The 27,121-nt window shown below is 35.3% G+C and overlaps 3 protein-coding genes across 6 annotated transcripts; all 3 read right to left on the bottom strand.

Annotated features, from left to right (window-relative positions):
- Window positions 1-43: 43 nt before the first annotated feature.
- LOC120275676 (organic cation/carnitine transporter 7-like) lies at window positions 44-4,109 on the bottom strand. 2 transcript variants are annotated; one of them, XM_039282339.1, is made up of 7 exons: window positions 3,979-4,109; window positions 3,688-3,818; window positions 2,940-3,208; window positions 2,170-2,407; window positions 1,097-1,622; window positions 783-985; window positions 44-427 (listed from the first exon to the last, which is right to left on the bottom strand). In XM_039282339.1, the coding sequence occupies exons 2-7, from the start codon at window positions 3,796-3,798 to the stop codon at window positions 197-199; spliced, it is 1,578 nt and encodes a 525-aa protein (XP_039138273.1). In that variant the 5' UTR covers window positions 3,799-3,818; window positions 3,979-4,109; the 3' UTR covers window positions 44-196. The 2 variants fall into 2 exon arrangements, with proteins under 2 accessions (XP_039138273.1, XP_039138274.1); XM_039282340.1 differs by having other exon boundaries at window positions 4,037-4,092.
- Window positions 4,110-5,063: 954 nt separating this feature from the next.
- Window positions 5,064-8,798, bottom strand: LOC120275739 (probable protein phosphatase 2C 44). 3 transcript variants are annotated; one of them, XM_039282425.1, is made up of 6 exons: window positions 8,561-8,797; window positions 8,041-8,112; window positions 7,057-7,308; window positions 6,458-6,734; window positions 6,225-6,379; window positions 5,064-5,487 (listed from the first exon to the last, which is right to left on the bottom strand). In XM_039282425.1, exons 3-6 carry the CDS (start codon window positions 7,192-7,194, stop codon window positions 5,347-5,349), a joined length of 711 nt encoding a protein of 236 aa, XP_039138359.1. In that variant the 5' UTR covers window positions 7,195-7,308; window positions 8,041-8,112; window positions 8,561-8,797; the 3' UTR covers window positions 5,064-5,346. The 3 variants fall into 3 exon arrangements, with proteins under 3 accessions (XP_039138359.1, XP_039138357.1, XP_039138358.1); XM_039282423.1 differs by lacking the exon at window positions 8,041-8,112 and having other exon boundaries at window positions 8,561-8,798; XM_039282424.1 differs by lacking the exons at window positions 8,041-8,112; window positions 8,561-8,797 and having other exon boundaries at window positions 7,057-7,314.
- A 977-nt stretch (window positions 8,799-9,775) lies between these two features.
- LOC120276288 (histone acetyltransferase HAC1-like) lies at window positions 9,776-25,129 on the bottom strand. The gene is made up of 17 exons (XM_039283011.1): window positions 24,823-25,129; window positions 24,413-24,589; window positions 23,850-23,949; window positions 23,284-23,593; window positions 22,728-23,201; window positions 20,666-22,530; window positions 18,735-19,031; window positions 18,368-18,646; window positions 16,531-16,659; window positions 16,160-16,360; window positions 15,901-16,043; window positions 13,981-14,293; window positions 13,602-13,741; window positions 11,927-12,005; window positions 11,432-11,824; window positions 10,322-10,539; window positions 9,776-10,226 (listed from the first exon to the last, which is right to left on the bottom strand). The coding sequence occupies exons 2-17, from the start codon at window positions 24,544-24,546 to the stop codon at window positions 10,112-10,114; spliced, it is 5,190 nt and encodes a 1,729-aa protein (XP_039138945.1). The 5' UTR covers window positions 24,547-24,589; window positions 24,823-25,129; the 3' UTR covers window positions 9,776-10,111.
- Window positions 25,130-27,121: the final 1,992 nt, after the last annotated feature.

Below are 27,121 nucleotides of genomic sequence, written 5' to 3'. Positions count from 1 at the left end.
TATATATATATATATATACATATATACATATAGATTGTCTGGGTGTGCATTAGTTGATGTTTTCTCATTCTTCTCTAAAATACAACTTTGTCCTGGTTTCAACAGTTCTGAGCAGAAGCAGGACAATATTATTCAGGTCAACATAGACCATCAGAATGAGACTGACTACATCTGAAACTACAAACTGCTGAATGATTTATTTTATATTGTGTACAGAATCCAGCAAATAACGTCTGCTTGTTTCAAATGGAAAGAAACAGATCGCCACTGCTGCGAGTAATATAACAAGTTCGAACAAAAGAACTGCTGCAGTTTGATGGCAGCCATGTACAAGTCCGACGGCCACCAGAGGGCACACAATGCCACCAACCCTCCCCACTGCACTTGCAACTCCAACACCAGTCGTCCTGGTAGAAGTAGGGTATACCTGAAACGGAGAAGGCGGTCAAAGAAAACTAAACATGTTTTCTTCCCCTCAAGAACATATTTCCTACATGGATGGCAAAGATCAAACATGTTTTTTCAGTGACTATGAAATAGTGAATTTTGATCCAATTACCATTTGCTACTGTTCATAGCAGACCCAAAATTCTGGGGAAAAAAGAAAATTTTCTTGTCTGTGTTTGTGTGAACCAGAAAGCAGGAGCCATACAATTTGGAAATTTTCTAATGTCTTAATGTTGTGTTATTGTATCAAGGAAGGGAAAAGACTGATATCATAAGCTATTTAAGATCATGCCAATATGACAGCAACTTGTCGAAATATCTGAAGCGATACTGACCTCTGGAGCATATATGTACACAATAGTGAAGCTTCCTGATATTAACATCCGAGCGCCAAATAGAAGCCCAACTGTTAGCACTTCTTTTTGATGAGATACCAGTGGGATTAGCAAAATGCAACTCACAAAAAGCATAGACGACATAGTCAACTTGCGCCCAATTCTGTCCACAATGGTAGCTGCTATAAAAAGCCCCGGAATCTCTGCATAAATTTGAATTAAGTGTTAGCTTGTCGTAAACATCAAGTATCTTAGTACGATATGAAACATACAGTGCCAAACATAGAACATAAAGCAGCATGAATATATCATACCGGCCAAGCTGGTGATAAGAACATTTTTGTAGAGGCCTGAACCATCTGACTTCAAGTGCAACTTGTTTGATGAACATCTCTTATTTCCACTACTTAACTCAGAAGTAAGCAAGATGATTCCATAATACGCAAATGCACAACCAAAGATAACCATCCATAGAAGAAGAGTAGTTCTGAGTAATTTTCGTGATAAAATTCTAAATAATGAAGTGATCCCTCCTCTCTTTGATTCACTATCATCAATGTTTGTGTCATGCCTTTGAATTGTGATTGAATCTAAGCCTGCAGAAGATGCAGGATTTTCATCTGGCACGCAACTGTGATCAGAAACAAGTCTGCCAGAAGGAAGTGACACATGGTTCCACTTAGCCATCCTCTCTAAAACTTGCATTGCATCAGTTGTTTTTCCTTTCATGCAGAGGTATCTTGGTGACTCGGGCGTGAACCAGTACAACAAAAGTAGAAGAAATGATGGCGTAGAGGATAATGCCAATAACCATCTCCAGCCCATTTTAGGCATTACAGCCTGCATAAGAGAATTAGTAAGGCTGAAATATTTAAATGAGAATGCTTAAAACTAAAGAAAATGACCTTAGACATGATAAGATTTCAAAAGAATTTCAATATGTCAGACCAAATGACTGACCTATACATAGGAAAAGTGCTGATGAAACCACTCCTTTTCATACATATTGCATCATTAACCAGTAATCAAGATTGCCTCCTTGTGAACCAAGAGAGAATCCATATCTGAAGGGACTCTAAACTAAGGCTAAGAACAGGTAAATATCCTACAAACTCATGATATTATATAATAAGTTGATTTGAAATGGAGTACCTAATTTACATGAACTTATGCAAGGAAACAGATATGAGTGTGTGTCAAATATCATCAATTTGTATGAAAGATTAATGTAAAGGAAAAAGTGGGTGGTAACAACTTATATTAGAATGAAGGTGCTGATGCTAATTTTGCTACTTCAGAATAGAATGAATATATATACACATACTGAAAGGAAAGAAATGTCGACAGTTGCAATTAGAAGTACATAAGGAATATTGGAAAATCCTACCCATGCAAGGGATGCCTCAAGGATAGTACCAACGGACCAAAATGCTGAAAAAACAACCATCCAAGCTCCTCTATTTGGTGAAGGAACAAACTCCAAAAACCAAGCAGAGAGCACAGGTCCACCTCCCAACCCAATCCCCACAAGAAAACGAAGGACGATCAAAGCAATGTAATTGGGAGCAAATGCACTGAGAAAACCAGCTACACCAGTGATTATTGCTGTAAAAAGGAAACCTATCCTGAAAAAAGTCCACAGCAAGCAAATAAGCAATTTTGTCAAGGTTCGAATATGGGTTGGATAGAATTTGCATACCAAAAGAAAAAAAAAGGACAAAATAAAACAAGAAAAAAGCACTCCAATGCATCATCTCTGCTTTCCTATCATATTAAAAATGTTTGCTGAGGAAATAAGATGCTTCATGTCAATACAGATTATGCAAAATCTTTCAATGAACATTCCAGCTTTATTGAAAACTTTCTCTTTGCAAAATTAAGTTGAATATTTTAATCAAACAAGATAAAATGATGCAGCAGGGCCATCAGCCAACTCTAGCAAGCCCTCTGAGCCTTACTACTACATAAGAAATACACGAAGATTGTTATAAATCATACTGTTGTATCAATGTTGCCCTGACTACATATAACAAATGTTTTAGTTTGAAATTGAACAATCTAAGTTTAAACAATGATATACAGAGAATAAAATCTCAGTGAATTCCCATTGATATATGATACATAATATTCATAGAAGGAAAGGAGAAAGGTATATACCTCCGTCCATAAATATCAGAAATAAGGCCCCAAGAAAATGCTCCTATGAGCATGCCAACAAAAACAACACTAGTGATCAGGCTCTGCTCTTGAGCAGATAGCTTCCATATCTCTTGAACAGATGGCCCTACAAATGACAGTAGCATCATCTCCATGGCTTCAGAAATCCATCCCATCCCTGAATAAGCAAGCAAAAAAGCTTGGAACTTGCCGAAGCCCATGGGCAGCAGTGCCTCATCCATGGTATAAGTAGATGCATGATCAACCATCTGTCATAAAAAAAAAAAAAAAAGCACAAAAAGCAGAAACACACACTTTCAAAAAAATTATAGTTGATGAAACTGTACACCCACTCAATTTGACAAATTTCTTTCAGATTTGCATATGACTGATTATCCACTTGCTTGAAAATTTTTATTCCAACAATGGAACCAAGAATAGAAGGAATAAAATTTATGTACACGTTCAAATGATGGAAATTCGTTGTGCAGTCAGTCCTATGGTGTTTTTTTTTTTCAGGATTCTTCCTGTTTTAAGGACTCTTATATGCTAGAATGATTTCTAGTCTTCCCTAAATAGTAAATACCTTTTCCTTATCTTTCTCTTCAGCTCAAATATTATCAGCATGAGATCAACTAAAACTACTCAAAGAAATAGTGTCCAAAGCATTATGGTATGTTGATTTTGAGTAGTTGTGGAAACTGAGGACAAACAGAAAAAAAAGAAGAAGCACAAGATGAAATCATACCTGCTGCTGCTGCTGCTGCTGCTGCATCATGTGCATGCTGGTATTCGTTATGTTGGGAATTGGGCAAGGCAGAAGAGGGCACCGCTTTCCAGTATCATCAGTTAGTCCCATTTTTCCACAACTTAAATGTACTGTGACAATGAATTTGTCAGTTGCATCCAACAAGAGACACACACACACATATGGCTCCAAAAAAAATTAAAATAAATAAATAAATAAAAAACATGAGATGTGATTTGAACAAGTCAGTTAAAGGATAAAGAGACAGAATTCCGAGTTAGTTGCCTTCACCTTCGCTTTGGCATTTCTCTTAACATCAATCATTAACCAAACATGATTAGCTGAGTACCTTCACTTTTACGGCTCTCTTTCTTTTGGAGTTAAGCAGCCCACTTTGTGACCTGTTCCATCACACACACCGAGAAAGAGAGAAATGTATGATTGATAGAAGAGACTATGTGATTGACATCGCATGTTTGTGTTTGTGATAACTCTTAAATGACACGTGTGGCGCATAATGTCACGTGGGCCATCATGGCCGAATGGAAATGAATGATTATCATATTAATTAGCAGGTTTAGGTTCTTAATAAATGACCTCTTTTTGTCTCTGTGGTCAAGCCACCGGATCTTACTCATCAAATGGCACTCATTAGTTCATTTCTGTAACTTATAAGGCATGGAAGTAGCCAGATCCTCTAGGAAGGGAATCCAAAGCCGATCCGGAAAATGTGTAAACTGCAAAGATTGATTCAAAATTAAAAAGAAATGAAAGTGTTCGTAGTGGTGGTAATAGTCTCGTCCTCTTTCTCTCACTTCGTCAATTTGTTCTACTTTCCTCTTAAAATATATAGTTTTCATTTAATAATGCATGTTTTTATTTAATTAAATAAATTTTCACTTAATATATAATACATTTAATATTTTCTGCTTAAAATTATAAATTTTTGCAATTAAATATTTCAGCTTAAAATACTCTGAGATTTATTTTTTTTGTTTTTTGTTTTTTGTGATTAGAGGCTATTAGAAATAGATTTGAATAAGGAAGAAAGGTGTACTTAAAAACCAATTGATCTGATGAGATTTGTTTTGTACTTGAAAATAAAAAGACCCAACCGCTCAATTGAACCAATTAGATTTGTTTTGTACTTAAAAATAAAAAGACCCAACCACCCAAAAACCTGAAAGTTCAGTCATTCACGTACACGTAAATGAGAGGGCAGATGTAAATAAGAAACACATGACTAACAGGTGTTATTACCAGAGATGTAAATCTATATGACAAATATTACATTCAATTTATGCACAAACAAACATGTAAATAACAAGCTAGATAAAATAAATAAATAAAGAAATAAGATTATAGGAGAACCAAAATGAAACAAGAAATAAGATGTAAATCATCCTCAAAGACAAATATATATGCATATATATAATATAGTGTATATACATTAGTAATGCAGTAAAGCTAAGCATTGGATCAATCAGACAAAAAGGCCAAGTCCTACTAGCATGAATCAGCTCAACTTTATGTGGTATGCCACCCTCTGTGTACTCAAAAGGAATGACAAACTGTTTGTCTGCAACGGGCGACAAGAATGTATCCTTTGACTTCAATTACATCAGCCGGAGAAGACAGTAATATCCATCATGTGGGCATTTAGCAACGGAAACGAATAACAATACAAGAGATATCATCTTTGCTCTTTCGAGTCAATGCCTCGGTCGTCAAACGCTTGGCTGCTGATTGAGGGTCTTTGATGTTTTTTATCAAATCGACGGCCTCCTGATTTTTCATTACCTGAATAAGAAAGCAAAACAGCATGTAGAATATACCACATGAACCTGCTATACAAAACCATGTATCATCTAACGTTGCACTGGAAGAAGAAGAAAGAAGTTATTTCCATGGCCCTCCATCCAAGCTCTCGAATTCTTCCATTATATGTGTGCCGCAAATAAGTACTAACCACTTATGTGTCATTTTTGGAACAGTCCTCTTGGTCCCATCCATATTTGGTCTTATGATTTTGATCCCAAAGGATGTCTAAAATGATTCAGACTGATAATAAAAGATAAACTGAGGTAGTACTAACCCTATTCTTTGAACTAAAAATAAGTCCACTTGCTCCGAAGGAAATTTGAAATCTCATTTTTGGTGATAGTCAGCTTTTATCGGTAAGCTAGCATGATATACTCTTCCCTTTGAACAGAAAAAAAGTCCACTTGCTCTGAAGATTAATATCTTTCTTAACTTGATAGTCTACTTCTGTTGATAGGCTAGCTTGATATCCTACTAGAAAGAAAAAACAGGGAGATGACACTAACATGAAACCTATCTTAACATATGAGGTAATCTTCTCATATTGCTACCTCTATTTACTTCAAATAGAGAATGACATTCTTACACATGAAGCATTAGAAGTGGGTTGAACAAACAAAATTACCAACACCTACAAATTTAATTTCAATATTAAGGAAGTAAATCCCACACAGGCAAGCAAATACAACAAGAGAATAGGAGGTCAAGTAACAAACCTTCCATAATCCATCACTTGCAAGTATGACAAACTCCATACTGGAATCTATGGGGACATGTCTCACATCAGGCTCTGAACTTAAATGTGCTTTCAAGCTCTGATCACCAAATGCACGTGCAACTGCAAGCTGGCCATTAACACGAGGAACATCACCTACCAACAGCAAAATGTATTATGGCCATGAAACACTAATTATTAGATGAGGTCAATGGTTTCAGTGAAAACAGATACCTGGAAGAATTGTCACAAAACCACCTCGCTTTTCAATATATTTCCTTTCAAGATGTGGTTCATGGTCAACTGTAAGCTGATTGGCTGCTCCTCTTTCACACAAGACAGCCCTAGAATCACCTACATTAGCTATCCACAGATCTTTGCCATCAACAACTATCGCTGTAACAGCTGTTGAACCACCAGGACCTAATCGTGTCGAGTTTTCAAGAATAATTTTATCTGTGGATCGGTAGGCACTTTTTATTGCTGTTTCAGGGTTCATCCAAAAGGCAGACTGCAACATGTGAACAAATATCATCACATCTATATCAAGTTGATGCCACAAAGTAGTATAAGTGAACTCATCAGTAAATTGAGTGAAATGAACTAAATACATGCTGAACAAAACTAAAGTAAGGAATTCCAATTTGATCAGAAGGTAGAAGAAACTTTTAGTGGTACAATAACTTAGAACTCAATGAATGAAAACACACACACACACACACACACACACACTCACACACAGAATAAGATTGCTTAAGCATGTGCTCCTCATATCAGTGAGCCACCAATGCAAACCTAGTTTTCATCATTAAGACAAGACTATAGAAACATACCTCTCTAAGTATGTTATCAAAAAGATTATCTTTCAGATAACTAGGCACAGCATCACCCAAATGCCCATCGAAAATGGCAAACAAGCCGAGCTCGTGATTGTTTTCATACCTATATTCTGCAACATGATAATCCTCCATTTTATGGCCAGATTTACCTTCGACTAAGTGAAACCCATGTGTCACTTTATTAGCCGATTGTCGACTCTTCCCCTTTCCAGTATCTGCTGATGATGAAGTGAGGCACGCGGCACTCTTCATTCCCAAATCCATGCAAGAAATTTTTTTTTGCAATATATCAGGCCTTCAGCAACTTTGCATGGTTAAAAATTAATAAAATGTTCAAGCAAAAACCTTCAAATTCATGACTAGATTAGAATAAAAATTGCTTCCTGATTAATATAAAAATAATTGAATATCGAAAAATTCATTTACTATATATTCAAAGCAAATATAACTAGAAACCACTCTGCACTTAGCGTTTTTTCAGATGAGTTATACAGGTAAAAGCAGGCTAAGCAGCATTTACACTCGAGTTTAATATATACCCGTGACTTCACTGCACATAAATTTTTCCATCAGCAAATAGCACGTTGTAAAATATCCATAACATCTTTCTTCAATTTCTTATATCAACCACTAGAGTGCAATCCGTGATCTAGGATCACATATTCATCCATGCTGCCAAACTTACTCCTAAAACTTATTATTGCATGGATACCCTGGTGTGGTCAGAAACTGAACAAGAGAGATGAACAAAGCAAGTATGAGCTTAACCCAAGGAAGCTTGAAACACACCCCAATCCTAATTTTACTCTAATATCACCATGTTCACAATTTTTAGAGAAGCTTATTAATTGAATACCATAAAAATCTCAGAAAATAACACTGGTTGACCTGCACAAAAGCTCAAGAAAACATAATTTAAATGGCACAGAAATAATCAAGCAAATGATAATAATGTTTTGAATTATGAGAAGTCATCACCAGTTCATAAAAACCAGCTGGTGAAAGTTCACAGTTGGTCCATCAGGTATACCTACATGTTTATTTTGGGTCCTGAAATCATCTAAATTGAATTAAAACTAAAATAGTTCAAACTAAAGTAAATATATATATTTTGCTGTTCAGGGCCAAAGAAACACTATGCAAATAAATTGAAAGAAACATAAAGCATAAGTACGGGGTAAATCAAACAGATATTAAAAGAGGATTAGTAATAAGGAGTTGAAGAACAAAGCTCCGATCTTTGCCCTTCCTGATGATTTAACTGCTGAAATTGAAGATATAATTAGCATATATGCCTTGTGTCAAATTCTACATCACCAGTTTGCAAGTTTGTTCCTCGGAGAAATAACCGGACAAAAAATATGCATCTAAGACAACTAAAAATCTTCATATATATATATATATATATATAGATACACAGAGAGAGAGAGAGAGAGAGAGAGAGAAGAAGAAGAGAGATTAAAGCCATGAGAGAAAGAAGAAGAAAGAAGAGAAACACCTTGATTATGTGGAGGAAATCGGTCTTTCGTTTGTCCATAAGCATAAGGTGGAGATGAAGTCGTGTGAGCACAAATCATCCGAGAGGGAGAGGGAGGCAATTGAGGGAGGGAAGATGATGGCGTTTTCTTGTTTATCAATGTCTCGGTGGTGACGGGGAAAAGAATGCCTCCTAATTCATCTTCAGCGTCTTCCTGGAAATTTCCTCCCACACCCGCCCTTTTTGACTTGTTATTCAGTTTCCTCAAATGCGACCCGGTCAGGAATCAGGATCTTTTTGTTATTTTCAGTTTTAACGGGAATGTGATGGTGGTGAATCAAGTATCAACAACAACAATAATAATAATATTAATTAATATTATTATTATTATTATTGCTGCTTGTTTTGATACAATACTAAAAAGCGATTTGAGTTGCAAACTGCACCCACACAACAGAGGATTCGTTGCAAACTGTACTCACAACAGAAGATTTGTTACTCTTATTATGTTTCTTAAAACTAATGCTTGATCATTTACTAGGTATCCAGGTAATAAAAATCATATATATTATATATATTTTTTTAAAAAAAATTGGATGAACCATGATCATTCCAAATAAACAGAACTAAACAACCACAAAAGAACCTGCTCTACAACACATAGCACAGGGGAGAGAAAAGAAAAAATAACCAACAGATGTGGTTACAAAACACTGAACTATTATATTTAGAGTTAAAATTTAATAAAATAAATTCATATTTAAAAAAATATTGATTAATTATAATTATATATCTAACAAAAATACTACACGCTAAAAAAGTCAGCATATCTAAATTTTAGGCCATAATTTTTTTTTTATTTTGTAATAAATAAGGGAAATATATACATACATACATGCAAAAAACACTAAAATTTCCAGGATATATATATATATATATAAAGGAAAAAATAACAGAGGTTATATATATATATATATATACACATACGTACATATGTAAATAGTTTTGGGTTTACGCATGGGGTGGCTGCGTGCTCTACAAAAACGATCCATAAGCGAGTCAGGAAATGAGGCCAGGTGATCACACATCAAAGAAATAACTAGACATGCATGTGATGCCTACTTCACAAATTTACAATCTGTAATAATTAAATAATTAAAAGAAGAAGACGAGGAAGAAAAAGATGAGAAGTAATAATAATAAAAATAAAATGGGGCAAAAAAAAAAAAGGGGAAATAATTGAACATGTTTTGCACTAATAATTGACAAATTATGACTGTTTATGCTACAAGTGCCCCCAGTAGGCTAGGTGGCCACACAATAGATGGATAAATCAAAGAATCATCTACTAGGTCAAGACTGAAGAGTAGCCATTTCTGCTCAAAAATGGCTGTTAGCATCAAAGAGAACGAGAAGATCAACACTATCTGTTGCCCTGAGCACCATGCAACAATTTTCTCTCACACTGCTGCACACTTACTATCTTTCTTCAGAAGGTCCAATTCCTTGGGCCTTTTCCCTTCAATCTTTTATCCAAATAAAGAAAACAAGGATATCTGGCTGTACAAATAGCTACTCAGCATTCCCTGCGACTTCTGCGGCTCGTTGCCTCATCATCTCCATCACTGCAGCCCTGCGACGAGAATCAGATTGCTGCTGCAACCTCTTCAAATGCTCCTTCAAATCCCTGTGAGATGCAGAGGTATTGGATAAGAAAGAGGTTAAAGAGAGAAATACATGAATTGATGAATGAATTGACTGAAAAAGGAATAGTATACACACTTGCAACGCGGCACATGGCATTCAGACACTTTACATGCCCGGGCATGGAGCTGAAGGAGATACCACATCTTTTTACAAAGAGGGCAGCCACCAGAAGCACGTGTTTTACATTGTATGCCATGACGGAAAAGACCTTTGACTTTTCGGCAATTAGGGTATTGGCAATGAGGAGAGCGGCATTGAGAAGCATGAACCAGAAGATCAAGCATTTTCCTCAGCTGCAGAACATAAAACAGCTTTAGAACAAATGGAAGTGCAAAAAAACATAGTATATCTCATTTTTTGCAGTAATCCAATGTCAACCACAAGCCAGAAATTCAAAATTCGAGATAAGTGCATAATTGCACAAATTAATACTACTAGAAGGGTTAAATAACAATAAAACAAGTTTCAGGGGTGGTTAAAACACCCGCATGTGGAATTTCTAAGCATATCAGCAACTAGCAACTTTAGTATGCGACTGCTAAAGGAGTCAAGTGTACTGCTCCTATTAAAAATAAAGAAAGAAGACTTCAAGAAAATTATCACTAGTAAAGAAATTATGAAATCTAGAACTTCCTGATGCAGGATAGGGTAGACAATTACACCAGGGTCTTTAAGGCAATCTCACCCAAAGAATCTAAGCAATCATACTTAGAAAGAAAAGACAACCAAAACTCAAAATACAGCATAGCATTAACTTAAGACAGCTAAGAATAATTCATTGGTTGATTTCCTAAGAAGATTCATATCTCTTTTATAGAAATCAGAGATCTTATCTAAGAAAGTTTAATTTCAAAAATATGATAAAAAATATTTAAACTATCACTTATATTAGACCTTCAGATTTATTAAAAAACACTCAACTCATAATAAAATTCAAAATAGACCCACTAGATTTGGAATACTTATGCAGGCCAAAAACTGAAATTAACAAGCTATCCTCAACAGTGGAACACATGATTTAAAGAATTAGACAACTTCTAAACCTAAAGCATGTCTATTTACGATAGGTGTCCATGTTCTGCATCATTATCATTTCCATACTTATGAAGATAATTAACATGAAGACTAATAAATAAGGTCAAACGCTAGTAGGATCTGATTTATAATTTTATGAATATAAATCACCTGTAAAACCCTCTTTTGTCGAGCTTCTTTATTTTGTGCATCACGCTCCGCCAAAGAAGGATGATTTGTCAATTTATGAGGATGATCAGGACCACCATCTTTCTGATAGCAAGAATTACATACATCAAAATCGGGACAAATTTCACAACGCCAACCTTGACCAGTTTCAATATCATGATAGCAGATATTGCATGTCGTGACAAAGGCCGGTGCAGTCGGATTGTGGAGGTGATATAAGACCATCATCGAGGAGTGCTTTGCACGACGTAGAGTGTCATATTGATAATGATTTCCTTGACAAAGGCTGAGGAAAGCCTGCCTTGTGTCAAAAAACTCACTTTCTAGGATTTCATCTTTATCTTTAGTATCCAGGGCCACATCATTGATTTCAACCTGCTTAAAGTTTAACCATCGGCAGATAAGTAATAGGTTAATTATATTTAAAGATAAGAAGGTGGCAACTATTGGACAAGATTTTAAATTAACAATAATCACCGGACAGAGCATGTGCTTCTCTCTACTGTTGATGGGATGCCTATCTCTCTCTTCTATTCTTTGCTCAGTATCATGACACCTACATAGGAAAATAAAGTTCCAAAATATGTGAGCACAATTGATATACAAACTAATAGAGATGTAACTCACAAAAAAGATGAATTGATTCTAGAAAACATAAAATAAAAAGAAATGCAATTTTTCTTTTCTTTTCTTTTCTTTTTTGAGAAAATGCTAGATACACTCACTATTGACAAGCATTTTTCTTCTTCATTCTTTTATTTTAAATTGAAAACCTCACATATTTCTCTAATTATGTCAGAAAGATCCAGAAAGTCCTGTCCGAATTAAGGAAGCATTTGTCCAACAATAGCAATCCTGTGTCAGTACACCCCACCCATATGCTTAGTGGCAATGAAGCCATCTTTTTTTCTCACTTCTCAAACATTGCTCAGACCCTTCAACCGCATGTGGACAAAAAGTGAAGTTTCATATGTACCTCAATGGAATATGAGAATCAGTGGCAGCTATTATTAGCTTCCATCTTACTAGACAAAAGTGTGAAGAAGACGATTACCATAAGCCAATTATGAAACAGCATAATATTACTATTTGAGTGACTGCAGACAGAACTTGGGGAGTGTTTGGCACCGAGTAGACAATTGTCCTCCAAGTTAGCTTTTTAAAAAATTCAAGGCACCTAAAATATAGACATTTGGTTGGTGAGTTACGCACATTCTCCAACCAAACACCCTTTAACTTATGCCACCAACCCAGTTTTATAGAGTTTAATAAATTAAATAATTATATTTTCTAATTAGTTTAAAAAAAAATACTTTAATCTTAATGAATATCAATTAATAATTTGAAAAGTAAATTTTTATTTTAAAATGTTTAAATTTGTTTAGTAATAATTAAGGCAAAGTGTGGTTAGCTCATATAAAAGTTTTCCCATCAAACCAATTTTTTTTAAACAAAGATTCCTTGCATATACACCTTTACTTGCCAACCAAACATAACCTTGGTATATTTTATAACAAACTCCTGCATCATTTGAAATGCATGGTCAACCAGATGAGGAGGCCATTTTGTATGCAACAGTCAACACATTAATTTTCTTACAGAAGATTCACTACAAAATATTTTTTTGATCTTTCAAATTTCTCAGAGTTTCTATAAAAATAAAAGAAACAACGGCTGAGAAGAATGGGATTTTATTCTATATCAAGGGACCAAACTAAAGGCCAGTTTTTAGATCCGTTAAGGCACCCAAATATGACTGGAAACTCGGTAGATGTACTATGTGAAAACCCAACTAAGGAGAAGGCAGATACAACTTTTACCCTATAATTTGCACATAGAAACACTGCATTATGCCTGAAAATGAGAAAAAAAAGGAAAAAGGAAAAATACTAGAAGAAAAAAGAATAATATGATTTGTAATAAAAAATGACACAAACAGGTTCTTGGTGACCAGATGTGTCATTCAGCGACAAAAGAAGAAAACAAAGTGGTATAAACATGATTTGCCATCTTGTTAACTTGTTTCTCATCTTAATTAACTGATGATATAGGCAGAGGATCACCAATGTATTCCTATCATATGCCTATTCTATGTGTATGATTAATGATTGTTCCATAAGATAAAGACATGATTCAATAATTAAACACTTACTTGTCACAAAGTTGGAAGTTTTTGCATTGATTGCAAACCCAACGAATTCCAGATACCATAAGTAAGCAGCAATGTGCGCAAGCATGCTGTAAATGGACCATAATAAAATCTTCCTTCATCGGATGAATGGTTTCACCAAGCTGTGTAAGCAATAGATCAAGTCAAATTTCAGGAAACACCATTTCAAAGGAATTAATTGATTAACTGAAACTAAATGATTATAGACTGGTAAAATTTGCTGAGGATCATGAAATATTTTGCAGAAGCATAGATCTAGGAGGCCACATGAGAATTGTAATAAACAATAGATTCTGGCATTCTGCAGAAGGAAAATGAATGCTTCGATGACTTAGTGTAATATATATAAAAAAGAAATTACCTTTTGCATCAGAAGAGCATCCTTAGAAGCATTTCCCGAAAGATCAGCATGCCCGGCAGCTTTCAGAGCTCTTTTTGAGATAAGCTTCTTGATTTTTCCTTTCTTTTGCTGCTTCCTACCATCCTCTTCTTGCCTAAGTTGGTTGATCATATCTTCTGCTGCGCCAGGCCAATAATCTCCATCAAAATAAGGTAAACGCGCGGCAGTTATCTTAGCCTTGCACTCGCCAACATGAACAAAGAAATGATCATATAAATTTGTGAGATCAACAACGATATTTTCCTTGGTAGCTTTCCGCAGCATTGATAAGTACCTGAAAGATGTAATTCATGCAAGTCAGATGAGCTGGCCTGAAGGGCAGATTTACCTGGCTATAACCATTACCTATCCCCTGTCTCCTGTCCCCCATCCCTCCTATCCCCTATCCCCTATCCCCTATCCCCTATCCCCAGGGTATAACCAGACATTGGGGTTTGAGTTTTATTCCTCCATGGTCTTGTGCTTATCTTCTTTACTATAGTTCTACATTAATCTTTCCAATGATTTCAATCCCAATGTCCTTTGTTTTCATTTTTAATTTACCTTCTCTTTTCAAACTTTTAACTTCATAAATCCTAATATATACATACATACATACATATATATATAAACAATTTTTTAACTTTTTAATTTTTTAATCATTAGGAGCATTTGGTTCATCCAAAGTAATTCCCAAGAAGATAAGGAATCACATAAATGCAAATTTCTCTTTCCCATTGTTCATATTAGAATATTGATGGGTATTTCATATTGAGGGTGCTTCATGTTTGCCAGGATATAATATATTAAATGACAAATTTAACTAAATACCCTCGCATACAATGACTTATATAGGAAGACAAACTAAATAGTAAACTAATCAAAGATATTATTTAAATAAACCCTCTAATGTATCCTACTTGGCAAAAAAAAAACTCTCAAATTTTCTCTCCCAAAAATAAAAAAAAAATTTGAAAGTGATTTTTTTTTTTAATATCAGTTAGGTCCCTCTAATTATAAAATTAAAAAAAAAAAATATCAATGCACCATTATAAAGCTAAAGATGAACATAATGTCACTCAAGAAAATATTCGTCCTGTGAAAATCTTTTCTTCATGTGTATATATATATTAAAATTTATTTTCATAAACTTCAATACTTTTTTAGGGGGTAGTTATGTCATTTTGGGATGTAATAACTGAAAATTAGCTGCTTTTTTTTTTTATTTCAGCTAGAGAGGGTTATAGAGATAACCAAACTTTGGCTTTTTATTTGGAGAGAAACGAAACTTGAAAGTTTTTCTTTTCAAAAATTAGGATTAAATAAATACTTCGGCAAAAATAGGAAAAGACAAAAAAAACCTTGTGTTTGATGTATTTTTATTTTAAAAAAGGTAGCGGAACATCTAACTTCTACAATATTCGGACAATGAAATGGAGGATTGAAAATATGCGGATAATTAAAGAAAAAAAATTAAATATAACTTTTACTACATTCCACTTCACTAGGAATGCCCCTAGAGAGAATGTAATATTACCGGCTAACAGAGTAGATCACATTCCATGAATGGTGAGAATGTGATTCCACGGACATCTCAGAAAACCCAAATCAAACATGGGAAGATATTTGCCATCCAAACAAACCCTTAGTGATTTTTGTGAATTTTTATGAATCGGAAAATTTTACTTACATATATACACACACATGTACATGTATGTACATATTTATATATATGGTTATGTGATTCTACCCAGTTTTCACTAGATTCACATGTTGGATAATCTCAAATACTAGGATATCCGACACGCTTATCTACGCCTGTATCCATGTCCTAGTAATACGATTGAAGAGTAATATATATTAGATATAGTGCAGCAAACTAAAACGTAAGATAGGACTCACCACTCCCGAAGCTTGTCAGACTTGGGTGTTTTCTGAATCTCAGGATGGCAATACAAAATATAATCCTCGCCTTTTAGAGGAGGACATGCCCATATGTAGCAACTAGTGAACCCACGTCTTTTGCAATATTCAAGATAACCAATCTGGAAAGATAAAGCAGCGCAATAAAGCTTAATAATTACTCAGGAGAAAACAAACTGACATTGAAGAATCAATAGAGAACATAACTGATCAGCAAACATAAGAACCTTTCACATACCAGGATTTCATGATAAACAAAAGTTCGCAGAGCTTCCCCAGTTACAGTTTTTATTTCAGGTCTGAAGTATTTCACAGAATCCAGATATGAAAGATAAACACGGCGCTGGTTTGGAAATTGGCACTCTGAACCAAACTCCTGGACGTACATGCCAAAAAGGCATACTTCTACACCTTCTATCTTCTGGAACAACAATATAACCTGGCCACAAAATATACAAATCAATGACAACTTTGACAATTCACCATCAGATTATTATACTTCCACGAAAGAATACCACAAATGTTAGCTGCTTCCACAAAAAAATTAATAAAATAATAAAATAATAAAAAGAGAAGAGGCATCCAAGAACAGTAACAGGTGGGATTTACTTTAGATTTGTAGGGGAATTCTGTTGGGTAATTTTCTTCCTGGAAAATTTCCAGAAAGCGCTGCTTCACTTCCAATTTCTTGTCAACTGATGATACAACTCTGACAACAAGTGCTTCTGCCCCAGGTACCTGACACAGAGAATACCAACATTCTTATTTCTTGTATTGATAAGATGGTTATTTCAAAGATGACACGAGAAATTGCTAACTAACAAGTATGACACTCATATATTACAAAAGCATTAGCCATTTTTATGTTCTCTGTAAATACAGAGATGCATGGGTTAGGATCAGATAAAGGCAGGAAATTGAAAGGGACAGATTGGATTCTCGTTCATCATGGTTTCAGGAAGCAAACAAAATCAGAACACAATACAGGATTCACTTGACAGAAAATTACACAATTGGCATAGCAATCTACAGAAATTGACAGACAAAACTGAAGTTACATACAAAAATCCTGGAATGAGTTTGTTCTGCTTCCCTCAAATGCCTTGAGAACTTGTCCAAACATAGTAAATGTTCCATTGGCAGCATAATTAATTTCTAGATAATCAATCCTAAATGCCAGATATCAATTCTGTCATCATCAACCTATAATTTCCATCCAAGTCCAGGTCATATTCATGATGGCAGAAGGCCAATACGAACCAAATTGAGGGGAACATAAATTCCAAGAAATCATTATGATTGATACGGAAATGTGGGAGCATGTTTTAACAATCAGACTTTACGTCTCCTAATAGCAGAAGATTGATCCATCAATAGATTTTAGCAAACAGATACAGATTAGCTCTATTGAATGGTGATTCTAATTCGCCAATTTCAAATGATAGCATCTGTCCTCTAAATCTACATCTCAAAAAAGTTGATGGTCAAGTGGAAATTGAATTGAAGTATTAAAAAGTTAAATAACTATAATTGAATTTATAGTCTCACCAATCTAAAGAATGATTATCAAGGATATACTGGATTACTAAATTTCAACAGAATGGGTTCTACATTCTACCGGTTTTTTGGGCTTTTGAGTTAGAGAACAAAGGTGCACCCCCTCTATTTGGGGTTTATCTCTGAACCATATCCATCTCACAAATCCATATTCCTGTTTACCAATGCATAATTGATACAATATCCTAAGTAATGAGAATAAATGTTTCTACTCCAGGAGAATAAAATACAAGTAAAATAGTATCACACGGTGACCTGCATTTTGTTAGGGAGGAGAGGGCCACACACTTTAGAGCCAAGAAAGAAAAGAATAGCATCATATTGGCATACATAATAGCATCACGTTCACAACTATGTTACTATACATGTAAGAAAAATTCAGCATAGATTACATTTTTTTTTTTTTGTCCTCTTATGAAATATGGCACAAACAGGATACATGATTTACATGCAAATGTCCTAAATTTCACATTAAAGACATTTGGGGCATTGGTGAACATGTCCAAGTAATTTTTCCCACAAGAATTTAGTTGTGTTATACAAATAGAAATGACGAGTAATTGAAAGTCTTGGTAATTATTGCAAATTGTTGATGGTTTGGCATAGAAAAGATATCCTTTTTATGATGGTTTGATTCAGCTGTAACAAGTATGCAAACAACAACATTCCCCTGAAGATACATAAGAAAAATACTCCTAAAAAGCAGACGGAATCATGCCTCTTCTAACACTGAAAATATAACTTGATTCACTAATAGCCTAAGATATGCAAAATAGAAAGGTGAGGTTCAAATAATATTCTGCAATTATATTACAGTGTGAATCAAGATCAGAAACTTTAATCATGATGTATCAAAGAAAATATATGCTACCAATGAAACTAAAATCACCTCATCATAACTTTTCCCCAAATTCCTTGCTCTATCTTGCCTCTCCTGCTTCAGCCGTCTAAACAGTCGTTGTTCTATGTGATCACTCAGTATAGTTCTTGGCAAATCTTTTGCTCCAAGAACCGCACTCTGTGGTAGTGGCATACGCTCTCCTCTCGCTACCTCATCCATAAAGCAGTTTGGGCAAGTGTATTCTGCTTGGCCACCATCATTTCTTCGACCATTAAAAAGAGCACATATTTGATGTTGCCATGCTTCGCATTTATCACATTGAACCCACTATAATCAAAATTAAAAAAGTGAATAAAATTTTGAAGTGTTGCTTCATCCTCCCTCCAACTAAATGAAAAAAAGGTAAAGACCATACCCACTCCTCTGTCTCTTCATCATTTTTCTTTTTCTCAAGCCTTATCTTAGGAAATGTTGAACCATCCACCTCAATACTGTCACCACGGGCCTCATTGTAGCATAGAGTACAGAAGCAATGCCTGGTATCACCAGTTCCCACAGTATAGTACATAGCATTTCGTTTTATGCGAGCACCACATGGTGAACAATAAATAGGAGGAGGTTCAAACGTAAGCTTTTCAACAGCACACAACTGGCATGCATTGTCACTCATTGAATGCTCCATAGCTTGATTCTTTTCAGCCTTCGCTTTGCTCTACAGAAACATAACAAAAAAGTATAGGGATTGCAGATCAGAAGAAAAAGTCTAACTCATGATTCTCAAAAATAAAATTTAAAACCATAACACATTGATCAGTTAGCAAACTATAACTGTCAACATCAAGCATTCATCGGAAAGCAATCTGGCTGCTGCTCATAGCATATTGTTAGGCATGCACATCAAGAAGTTAGCACTCTTTCCTTCCAACACTTGGGCACACATTTACGATCAAATCCTAAAAAGAAATTCAATTTGACATGCATTGCAGTTGGTTGAATCTTAACAATGTGCACTATATTCTATTTAATCTCCTCCTTAGCTTCAAAAACACAATCATTTCTAGCATCATCTTCCCTATCTTTAGTTTCCAGGCCAACACATGATCATGAATTCTAAGGTTCATGCAATATTGATTTGGACTAGAAGTTTTGCTGTATGAAGCATATTAAGACTGCTCAATCACAACTAATGAACACAGTCAACTAACAGCGCACTACGTAGCACAAATTATGTCTGATGGATTACCATAGCTGACAAACACTTTGAACCATATAGTTAACTCGCATCCCAAACTATGCTAATTTGTAGAGCAACAGTTAATATTACAGCAATGCATAATGCTCAATGAGTAGTTTTTTATTGGACAAGTGGAATAAATCAGGGAACAGAGCCATCATGCTACAGGGAGGCTATAATTTTAGAGCCTCCAAGGGCATAACTACAAAAACACTCATCTATGTAATAATTGAGATTTCTCTTTCAGATGTCCAATGTTGGGATTAACATTAGGTCTAAGCTTTTCTAAGAAAGGAATGAGGCTATATTGAAGAGGGCATAACTTGAAAAGTACTCATCTAATTGATGGTTAAGACTCATCATCCCAAACTCTGATGAAAAGGATAAACTATAGGCTTAAAGTTTGCTTAGAAAGGTTCTTCAGCTGTTGGTGTATGGTCAACTGGCTATGTATGGCAAGTTACTATGTGACAGCTTGTCTACAAATAACCATTATGATTTGTGTTTATTAAAGGGGCATATACTATTCAAGGCTTGCAAAAGATTGTATCAGAATCACCAAAAATGAAAAAAAAAATCTTTTTTATAATTTTCTTTTCCATTGTCCCTGTGGACCCACTCATAATAAAGCAAGATGGTGCTCTACTTCCCATCACCACACTTTCCTTTATGCATCAAATATAAGCACTGATTCCTCTCATAGGCAGGGTAAAGTTGGTGTGCTACGAATCAGAAAGATGGAAGAATCAGTATGGGATTGTCAGGCAAAGGGTCATCTTGAAACTTGAAATTTTGCCTATTGCTTTATCAATATATGTACTTCTTTAGATTCTTAGATCATTAACCTTTCAGAAAGCATACAGAATTCCTGGAAAACTAATTTTCATGCTTTGAGATGGCCTCGCAATTTTCTTTTATCATTGCATCATAGGTGGGTTGTCATATAACTAGGCGGTGAGCTAGTAATAAAATGAGTGCAGATGCATATCCATTCTGTAATAATAATTAAAAATAAAAATAAAAACTGACATATGCAATAAAATAAAACCCAAAATAAAAGCAATGTGCTGCAAGTAAAGCTATGGAGAATTAGATGAGGTTCATGAGCAAACCTGGCCAACCCACCGCCTCAGACTGACAATATGTTCCCGCACTTGCTCCGGAGTAAATAATTCAGTCAAGGATACACCTTTTATCTTTGGTTTGCCTGATTTATTTCCAACTGCAGTATCATTTGCTTGAGCATTTGGTTCATGATTATTAGTTTCTATCTTGGCCTGATCAGGCTCCTTACCTTCAAGGATGGTTTCTCGCCTTCCATGGTCATCAAAGTTAACTGGACCAACAGATTTAAGATCATGTTTGAGATCAGGCCGTGTTCTATGTGCATTCTCCAAAAAACCATCTGTCAAGTTGTTAAAAATCGGCGCATTATCACACCCAGGACTAGTGGGAGTATCAAGATTCATTTCTGAGATCTCCGATTTAATAGATACAGATGTGTTGGGTGCTTCACACCCTTGAAATTGAGTCTCTGGAGAATCTTGACTATGGTTTACAAGCTGAACAGGAACTGGAGTGGTTTCTTGTTTGGGAACAAGGGACTGTGAATCATGTTCCACCTTCATGCGTTTCGGTAAGGCTTGCAGATCGGTAGATGTTTCCACAGGTGGGACATTAATGATGGATATTCTATCAGCATCACCAGAATTGTCTATTCTCCTAGAGTCAGTCATCTGTTCTGCTGAGTTACAATTAGCCCGAGCGTGTTCACGTGCTATATAAGAGCGTACAGGAGCACAAACAGGACAATCGGCACACCGGCAGGAAACGAAATGTCCAAAAACTTTCTTGGTACTCTCACAATAAGCGACTTCACATTCACTGGATTTACACCTACCCATATGCGCACATAGCTTTTGAACTTTACTGCAAATATCTTGGCATTCACCTTTTGGGGTCCGACATGAGCGTGCATGCAACACAAGCAGTAACCACCTCCTCTGGTTATGAAAATCCCGTTCACGTTTCGTGCTTCCAGGGCCAGGAGCCAGTTTACCTGAAAGTTGTTGCATTGCAACAACCTTAGTAGCACCACCAGAACCAGTACCGCAACCATCCAAGGAAATATGAGATTGCTGAGCTTCATCTCGGCCTGTTATTCTCTGATTGAATTCTTCCTTAATCTGCTGCTCCAATGGAGATATATCCAGAATGTGGGATTTTTGAAGCAGCTGAGGGCGCCAATGGTTTCGTGAGGGCACATCAGGTTGTGATCCAGTGGATAAACAGTGAACATCATTTTGAGATTCAGAAACTTGCTGTGGATCTTGTGTAACTGGCTGTGGAGAATCATGGGTGCTTGACAAGTGACCAAGCAACTGGGAACCTCCAAATTGGTTGCTAGATGATGTCCTCCGCTCACACTGATTTTGAAACTTTGAAAGGTGAAGATGCTCTGCAGGTTGATTGGGCAATAATTCGTGATGCAAGTCATTAGTGCAACCAGGTGTGAGCTGCCTTCCAAAATTAGAGACCATGGACGAATGTTTCAAAGTATCAACCTTTGACATGAGTTGCTGGTGTTGCTGTCCTAGCTGTTCCTGCTGATGCTGTATAGGATGGGTATAAGACTGACTCGGTTGTTGCTGAAATTGTTGGTGTTGAAACTTTTGTAACTGGTGTTGAGATGACAGCAGCTGTTCTCCAGTTGAATGAGATATTTGGGGATTCATTTTTTGTGATTGATCAGGAATTTGAGGTTTTGCAACCTGCTGAATTGACTGCAAACCTGCATTTTGACTTTGCATTGTGAAGCTTGTTTTTGATTTGGATTGCAAGCTTGCAGGATTAATATTTTGGTGATTGAACACAGATGCAACAGATGAGCCATACAGATTCCCTGGACCTAGGGGATCAACAGCACCCATTCCATATACATCACCAGGCGTAGATGTTACTTGTTGGGGTAATGAAGCTGCAAGACGAACACACATTTAACTTATTGTACTCCAAACATAAAAGAAATGTTGAGTACAGAAGGGAAAAAGATAGGAATGCATCATTCATATGCATTAATGGACAGATGAATTGAACATAAAAGCAAGCTTGCAAAGAATATACTAGACTAAGAAAGAGGTGAACAATTTTGAAATTAAAGGGAGGTACTATTACTTGGTAGCATTGTCTGATGTTGTTGCTGATCGAAATGCTCCTGTAAACGTTCAGGAGTACCATATGGAACAGCACTTAAGTATCCATCTGATGTTGTGGATCCATTTACTACTTGCAAGTTAGTTCCGCTTAAGCCCAAACTGCCATTCATAAGCCCATTCGAAAACTCATAAGTAGGAGGCTTCTGGTACATATTTGACCTCATTTTGATGCCCACTTGGGTTAGAGGAGCATGAAAGTTACGCCCTGTTTGACTTCCAACATACTGTTTAAGCTGTGGTTGCAGCGAAACAGAAGCTTCGTTACTCAAAAACCCACCTCCACTTGAAAATTCAGGATGGGCAGTCACTGGCTGAAAATTATTTAACCCAGGAGTAGGGATCATTTGTGTTGATTGCTGTGGCATAAGAGTATTCCCTCCAGAACCAAAATGAGAATTGACCGATACCTTCCGGTACCCATTAGGAACTTGTCCTGCATGTGAGACCTCTCATTAGCTGAAAAAGAAATGAGAGCAATGTGATTCAGCAAAAATAAATATAAATTAAAAAAGTACCATCCAACACATTGGAGGTGGCAGCAGTTCCAACACTTCCTACTCCACTTGCAACTGGTAGTATACTCCCTGTGTTGACAGTAGTTGGCACCACCATGGCAGCACCACTGGTACTGATTATAGAGTTGTCTGCAGGCCAAACTACGGAGTTTGTGCTGCTGGTTTGGGCCATACCTGGTGTGGGGATCATAGTGCTGACAGCAGAAGATGACGAAAAACGGTGGGCATTGAGTTGGCTGTTATTTGTTGATTTTGCTAAAGCTTGCATACGAAGTTCAATTGCACGTCCACCCATGTTCATGTAATCCTCCTACAAACAAGGAACAGAAATTAGAGTTGCAGAAAAAGAAATCCATCATTGACAAAGAAAACCTTAAGCAATAAAAAAAGGAAGGCAAATCCAAACAGACATGCCAGAACATAGCACAGACACATGCTCAAAAAATAACACAGTAAAAAATACATTGTAGATAACCACATAGGAATTGCCACAGAGCAGAAATAAATCAAACATCAATTTTAATACCTAAAAACCTTATAGAAAGAGCAAGAGCAAAAACAAGAACCTTTGAAGCAGCAGTCCTAAAAAGCAAATCCTCAAACTTGGTTGCAAGAGTTGCAAAATTTGCATTTGCATCAGGACTCTTCCTTTGGAACCATTTGAGGCTGCAAGAAACATTAAAACAATGACATTGATAATTGATAAATAGATAAAACCCCTATCCTCTTGATTTCCACTGAGATGGACGTAAGTGTGAAAGAGTTAGCAGATAACAGAATAATCTCAACAAGACAGTATGACATCGGGAAATGAAACAAAAGTCGATATTAAAAATATCAAAGGCTCCAAGGGTTACAATTGATGTTGTGCGAGATTTTTGCAAGGTTAATGTTATGGAATGCATTGCAAGGCTTATAAACATGAACTGTTAATGCCAGTCATTCATACAGTGGCACTAATAGATTTGTTAATATAACATCTTGACATGTCATACCAAGAAGTGGAGCAAGATAATAGAATTATCGCCACGAATAAAGTCAGTGATTATGCACTAATCAGCATTCGTTTGATAGATGATCAGGATTCGAAAAATAAAATAACTTTAATGCATGAAAAGGGCAGACTTACATATGATCATAAACGAGATTGCGTTTTGCTGAGAGATCAGGATCCAAGTTATGTCCTCCAAAGTTATGCATCTGGGAAGGCTGATTAGGCACCTGCCCAGAGATACGTCCAGACAAGTGTGCCTGAGCATTCATCCTGCTCCACCTTGTCCACTTCTAACACAATGAAGCATGAGCTCTAAACAGGAGATGAAGAGCAATATCAGACATTGTTCACGTTTCCAAAAACATAAGTATATGCTATGCTATGCCCTGAATTCAGCAAAGCTCTTCAACCATATAATCTCCACTGAAATTACACAAACCCTAGTTCGGATTAGGATAAACAGACACAGCTACCCTGTTCTAAGCCTCTCAAGGTCAGAGCTCCTAATAGACAAAATTAAAATTCTCAAAAATCAAGAATCATACCAGAACCAAAAGCCACCGCTGCCGGCTGACGCCCGGCTGGATTCTGATCGAAGCTTAAAGAAATCAAAGCACCGAGATCCAGAGCAACACCATGAACTCCAACACCGCGGGAAGAAGACTTGAGATTCCTCCTCCTTGGAAACCGATATCGATGCTGATCCTCTCCTTGGCTCAATTCCTTCCTCTCTTGTATCAATTCGTCTCGATTTCTCTCTTCTTCTTCGCTGTGTCTTCGAATCGCGACCAAACGAGGGCTCCAAATTTTGGTAACAGGGCTTCTTCGGTATCGTGCTGTTCTATTTCTCCTTCTCTCTTCCCCTCTTTTATTTTTATTTTCGGGTTTATTTTTTTTATTTATTTTATTTTTATTTATACGCCCCTGAATTCTTTTATATTTATTTTATTTTATTTTATTCAACATAATTTTGATCAAATTTCGCATTGCCTTCAAATTAATTTTATTTTGCGATAATTTTAGTTAGCAGAATTCGAATAAATGTTCTTTATTTATAAATCATAAAAATGATTTTTAAGATGGAGGTTTTTAAAAGATTAATATGCAATTTTAAAATTATTTTTTGAGGATAATCATTTTCTAAAATTATTGGAGGCAATTGCGAAATTTGACCGAAGTTATTTTATATTGAGAAATAAATAAATTACCCTAAAAAAAATATATTTATTTTTATAAAAACATGATTGATGATTTTTATTAAAAAATTTTATATGAAATTTGGTCTTTTAAAATTAATGATAGATGATTTTGACCCAAAAAATAATAATAAATAAATAAATAATAGTAGAACCAAGCATTCGTGTGTTTGTTTTTTTATTTTATAATAGAAAAAAAAAAATTATGAAAAAATTATGTGGAATGAAAAAAAATTTAATAAAATCCAACATCACCTCATATAAATCGCATGATCAATAATTTTTATGAAAAAGTTATGTTGTCTGGGTGTTGTGGGGGATGAGTGTAAATTAAAAACTAACAATAATCAAGTATGACTGTTGAATTACTTCAACTATTATAAAAACATCATTACATTTTTAAATTATCAAATTAGTTTTTTTTTCTTTTACTTTGATATAGCTAAAACAATCAACAAATTCCTCTTGGTTTATTATAATCTTTGAAATGCCAACACTAACTTTAATTTGGTGATGGTAAAGGCATTGCATAGATATATGTGGTACTGTTTGTAATACTGTTTAACATGACAGGGAATTAATTAGCTATGGTTTCTACCCTTTTCATTACTCCATGTGAAACTTAGTTACCCGATTCAATAAGTCTCTAATAATCGACAAATTATTGTAACTAGTACATTTCCGTAACTACTTATCTCTTGATAGTTCTTTAAAAGGGCAAGAAGAAGAGGGCACTTGTCACAATTGTCAAAAAAAAAAAATAATAATAAAAATAAAAAAATAAAAAAAATAAGTAATAATGATAATAATTTTAATCTTTGAACACATTCAATAGCCATTTTGCAACTACTCCATGGGAGGAGGTCCGCAATTATGTTTTTTTTTTTTTCAATGGTGGCAGCGGTTCATATATATAAATTCCAATTGGTATTAATGAGAAATGTATTCTATGTTTATAAAGTTGAATCTCATAATCAAGCTAGTACTAGTAATCATAAACATAAAAGTCATATTTATTGCATCACTGATCACTGATAAAATATATATTTGGAATTGCATGAAGTCGGATCATTCACTCATCATCTGATAATTAACCACAAATTAAGACCATGTGATTAGTTTTTAAATCATAAGATTAAACTCCTTTATTAATTTGCAGACTCAGACTGTGAGATGCTATTCACTTGTAAAGATGAGATAATAATAGTTATAGTTCTAATCAGCAGCAGTACTGCATGTAATGAACTAACAAGATCATGAACAAAGATTGAGATTAAATGAAAGCAAATATATTTATATATCCAATATATATAATAATAGTATGATAGAAGAGGATTACTTTTCTGGTTTTCAGGGAGTAATTAATCATGAAGATATGCACATTTCATGTCCCTTTATTGCTTGTCTATCTTTCAAGCTATAAATATATATTAATGAATCCATTCAAATAAGAAAACATATATACCAATAATATGAATACCACTTGAACCTTAACTTCATCTACTGTAATTTTGTTTCACCTTGGTGATCAATTAATCAGGAATGAAGTTCCAGCTTGACAGTAGTTACACCAAAGCATGCACTGTAACACATGCATTCACATAAATTTATCATTCAGGCCAGCTTTCTTCATAATATATATATATAT

The sequence above is a fragment of the Dioscorea cayenensis genome, chromosome 14 (assembly GCF_009730915.1).
Source record: "Dioscorea cayenensis subsp. rotundata cultivar TDr96_F1 chromosome 14, TDr96_F1_v2_PseudoChromosome.rev07_lg8_w22 25.fasta, whole genome shotgun sequence".
Lineage (NCBI taxonomy): Eukaryota > Viridiplantae > Streptophyta > Magnoliopsida > Dioscoreales > Dioscoreaceae > Dioscorea > Dioscorea cayenensis.
This window is presented reverse-complemented; position numbering and strand designations above follow the sequence as displayed.

Bases quoted from the DNA above. Each gene is read 5' to 3' on its own strand.
- LOC120275676 (XM_039282339.1), bottom strand. From the start codon at position 3,798: ATGGGACTAACTGATGATACTGGAAAGCGGTGCCCTCTTCTGCCTTGC. The intron at 2,408-2,939 runs GTATATACCTTT...GACTTTTTTCAG, and splicing joins TCTGATATTTATGGACGGAG to GATAGGTTTCCTTTTTACAG. The intron at 986-1,096 runs GTATGATATATT...AAATTTATGCAG, and splicing joins TCTTATCACCAGCTTGGCCG to AGATTCCGGGGCTTTTTATA.
- LOC120275739 (XM_039282423.1), bottom strand. From the start codon at position 8,605: ATGCTTATGGACAAACGAAAGACCGATTTCCTCCACATAATCAAG. The intron at 7,309-8,560 runs GTGTTTCTCTTC...TTGGGAATGAAG, and splicing joins ATTTCCTCCACATAATCAAG to AGTGCCGCGTGCCTCACTTC. The intron at 6,380-6,457 runs GTATCTGTTTTC...TGCTGTTGGTAG, and splicing joins TTTTGTGACAATTCTTCCAG to GTGATGTTCCTCGTGTTAAT.
- LOC120276288 (XM_039283011.1), bottom strand. From the start codon at position 24,546: ATGAATGCTCAGGCACACTTGTCTGGACGTATCTCTGGGCAGGTGCCT. The intron at 16,660-18,367 runs GTGATTTTAGTT...TCTCTGTGTCAG, and splicing joins TGGGGAAAAGTTATGATGAG to GTACCTGGGGCAGAAGCACT. The intron at 16,044-16,159 runs GTATGTGAAAGG...TTATCTTTCCAG, and splicing joins TTGTTTATCATGAAATCCTG to ATTGGTTATCTTGAATATTG.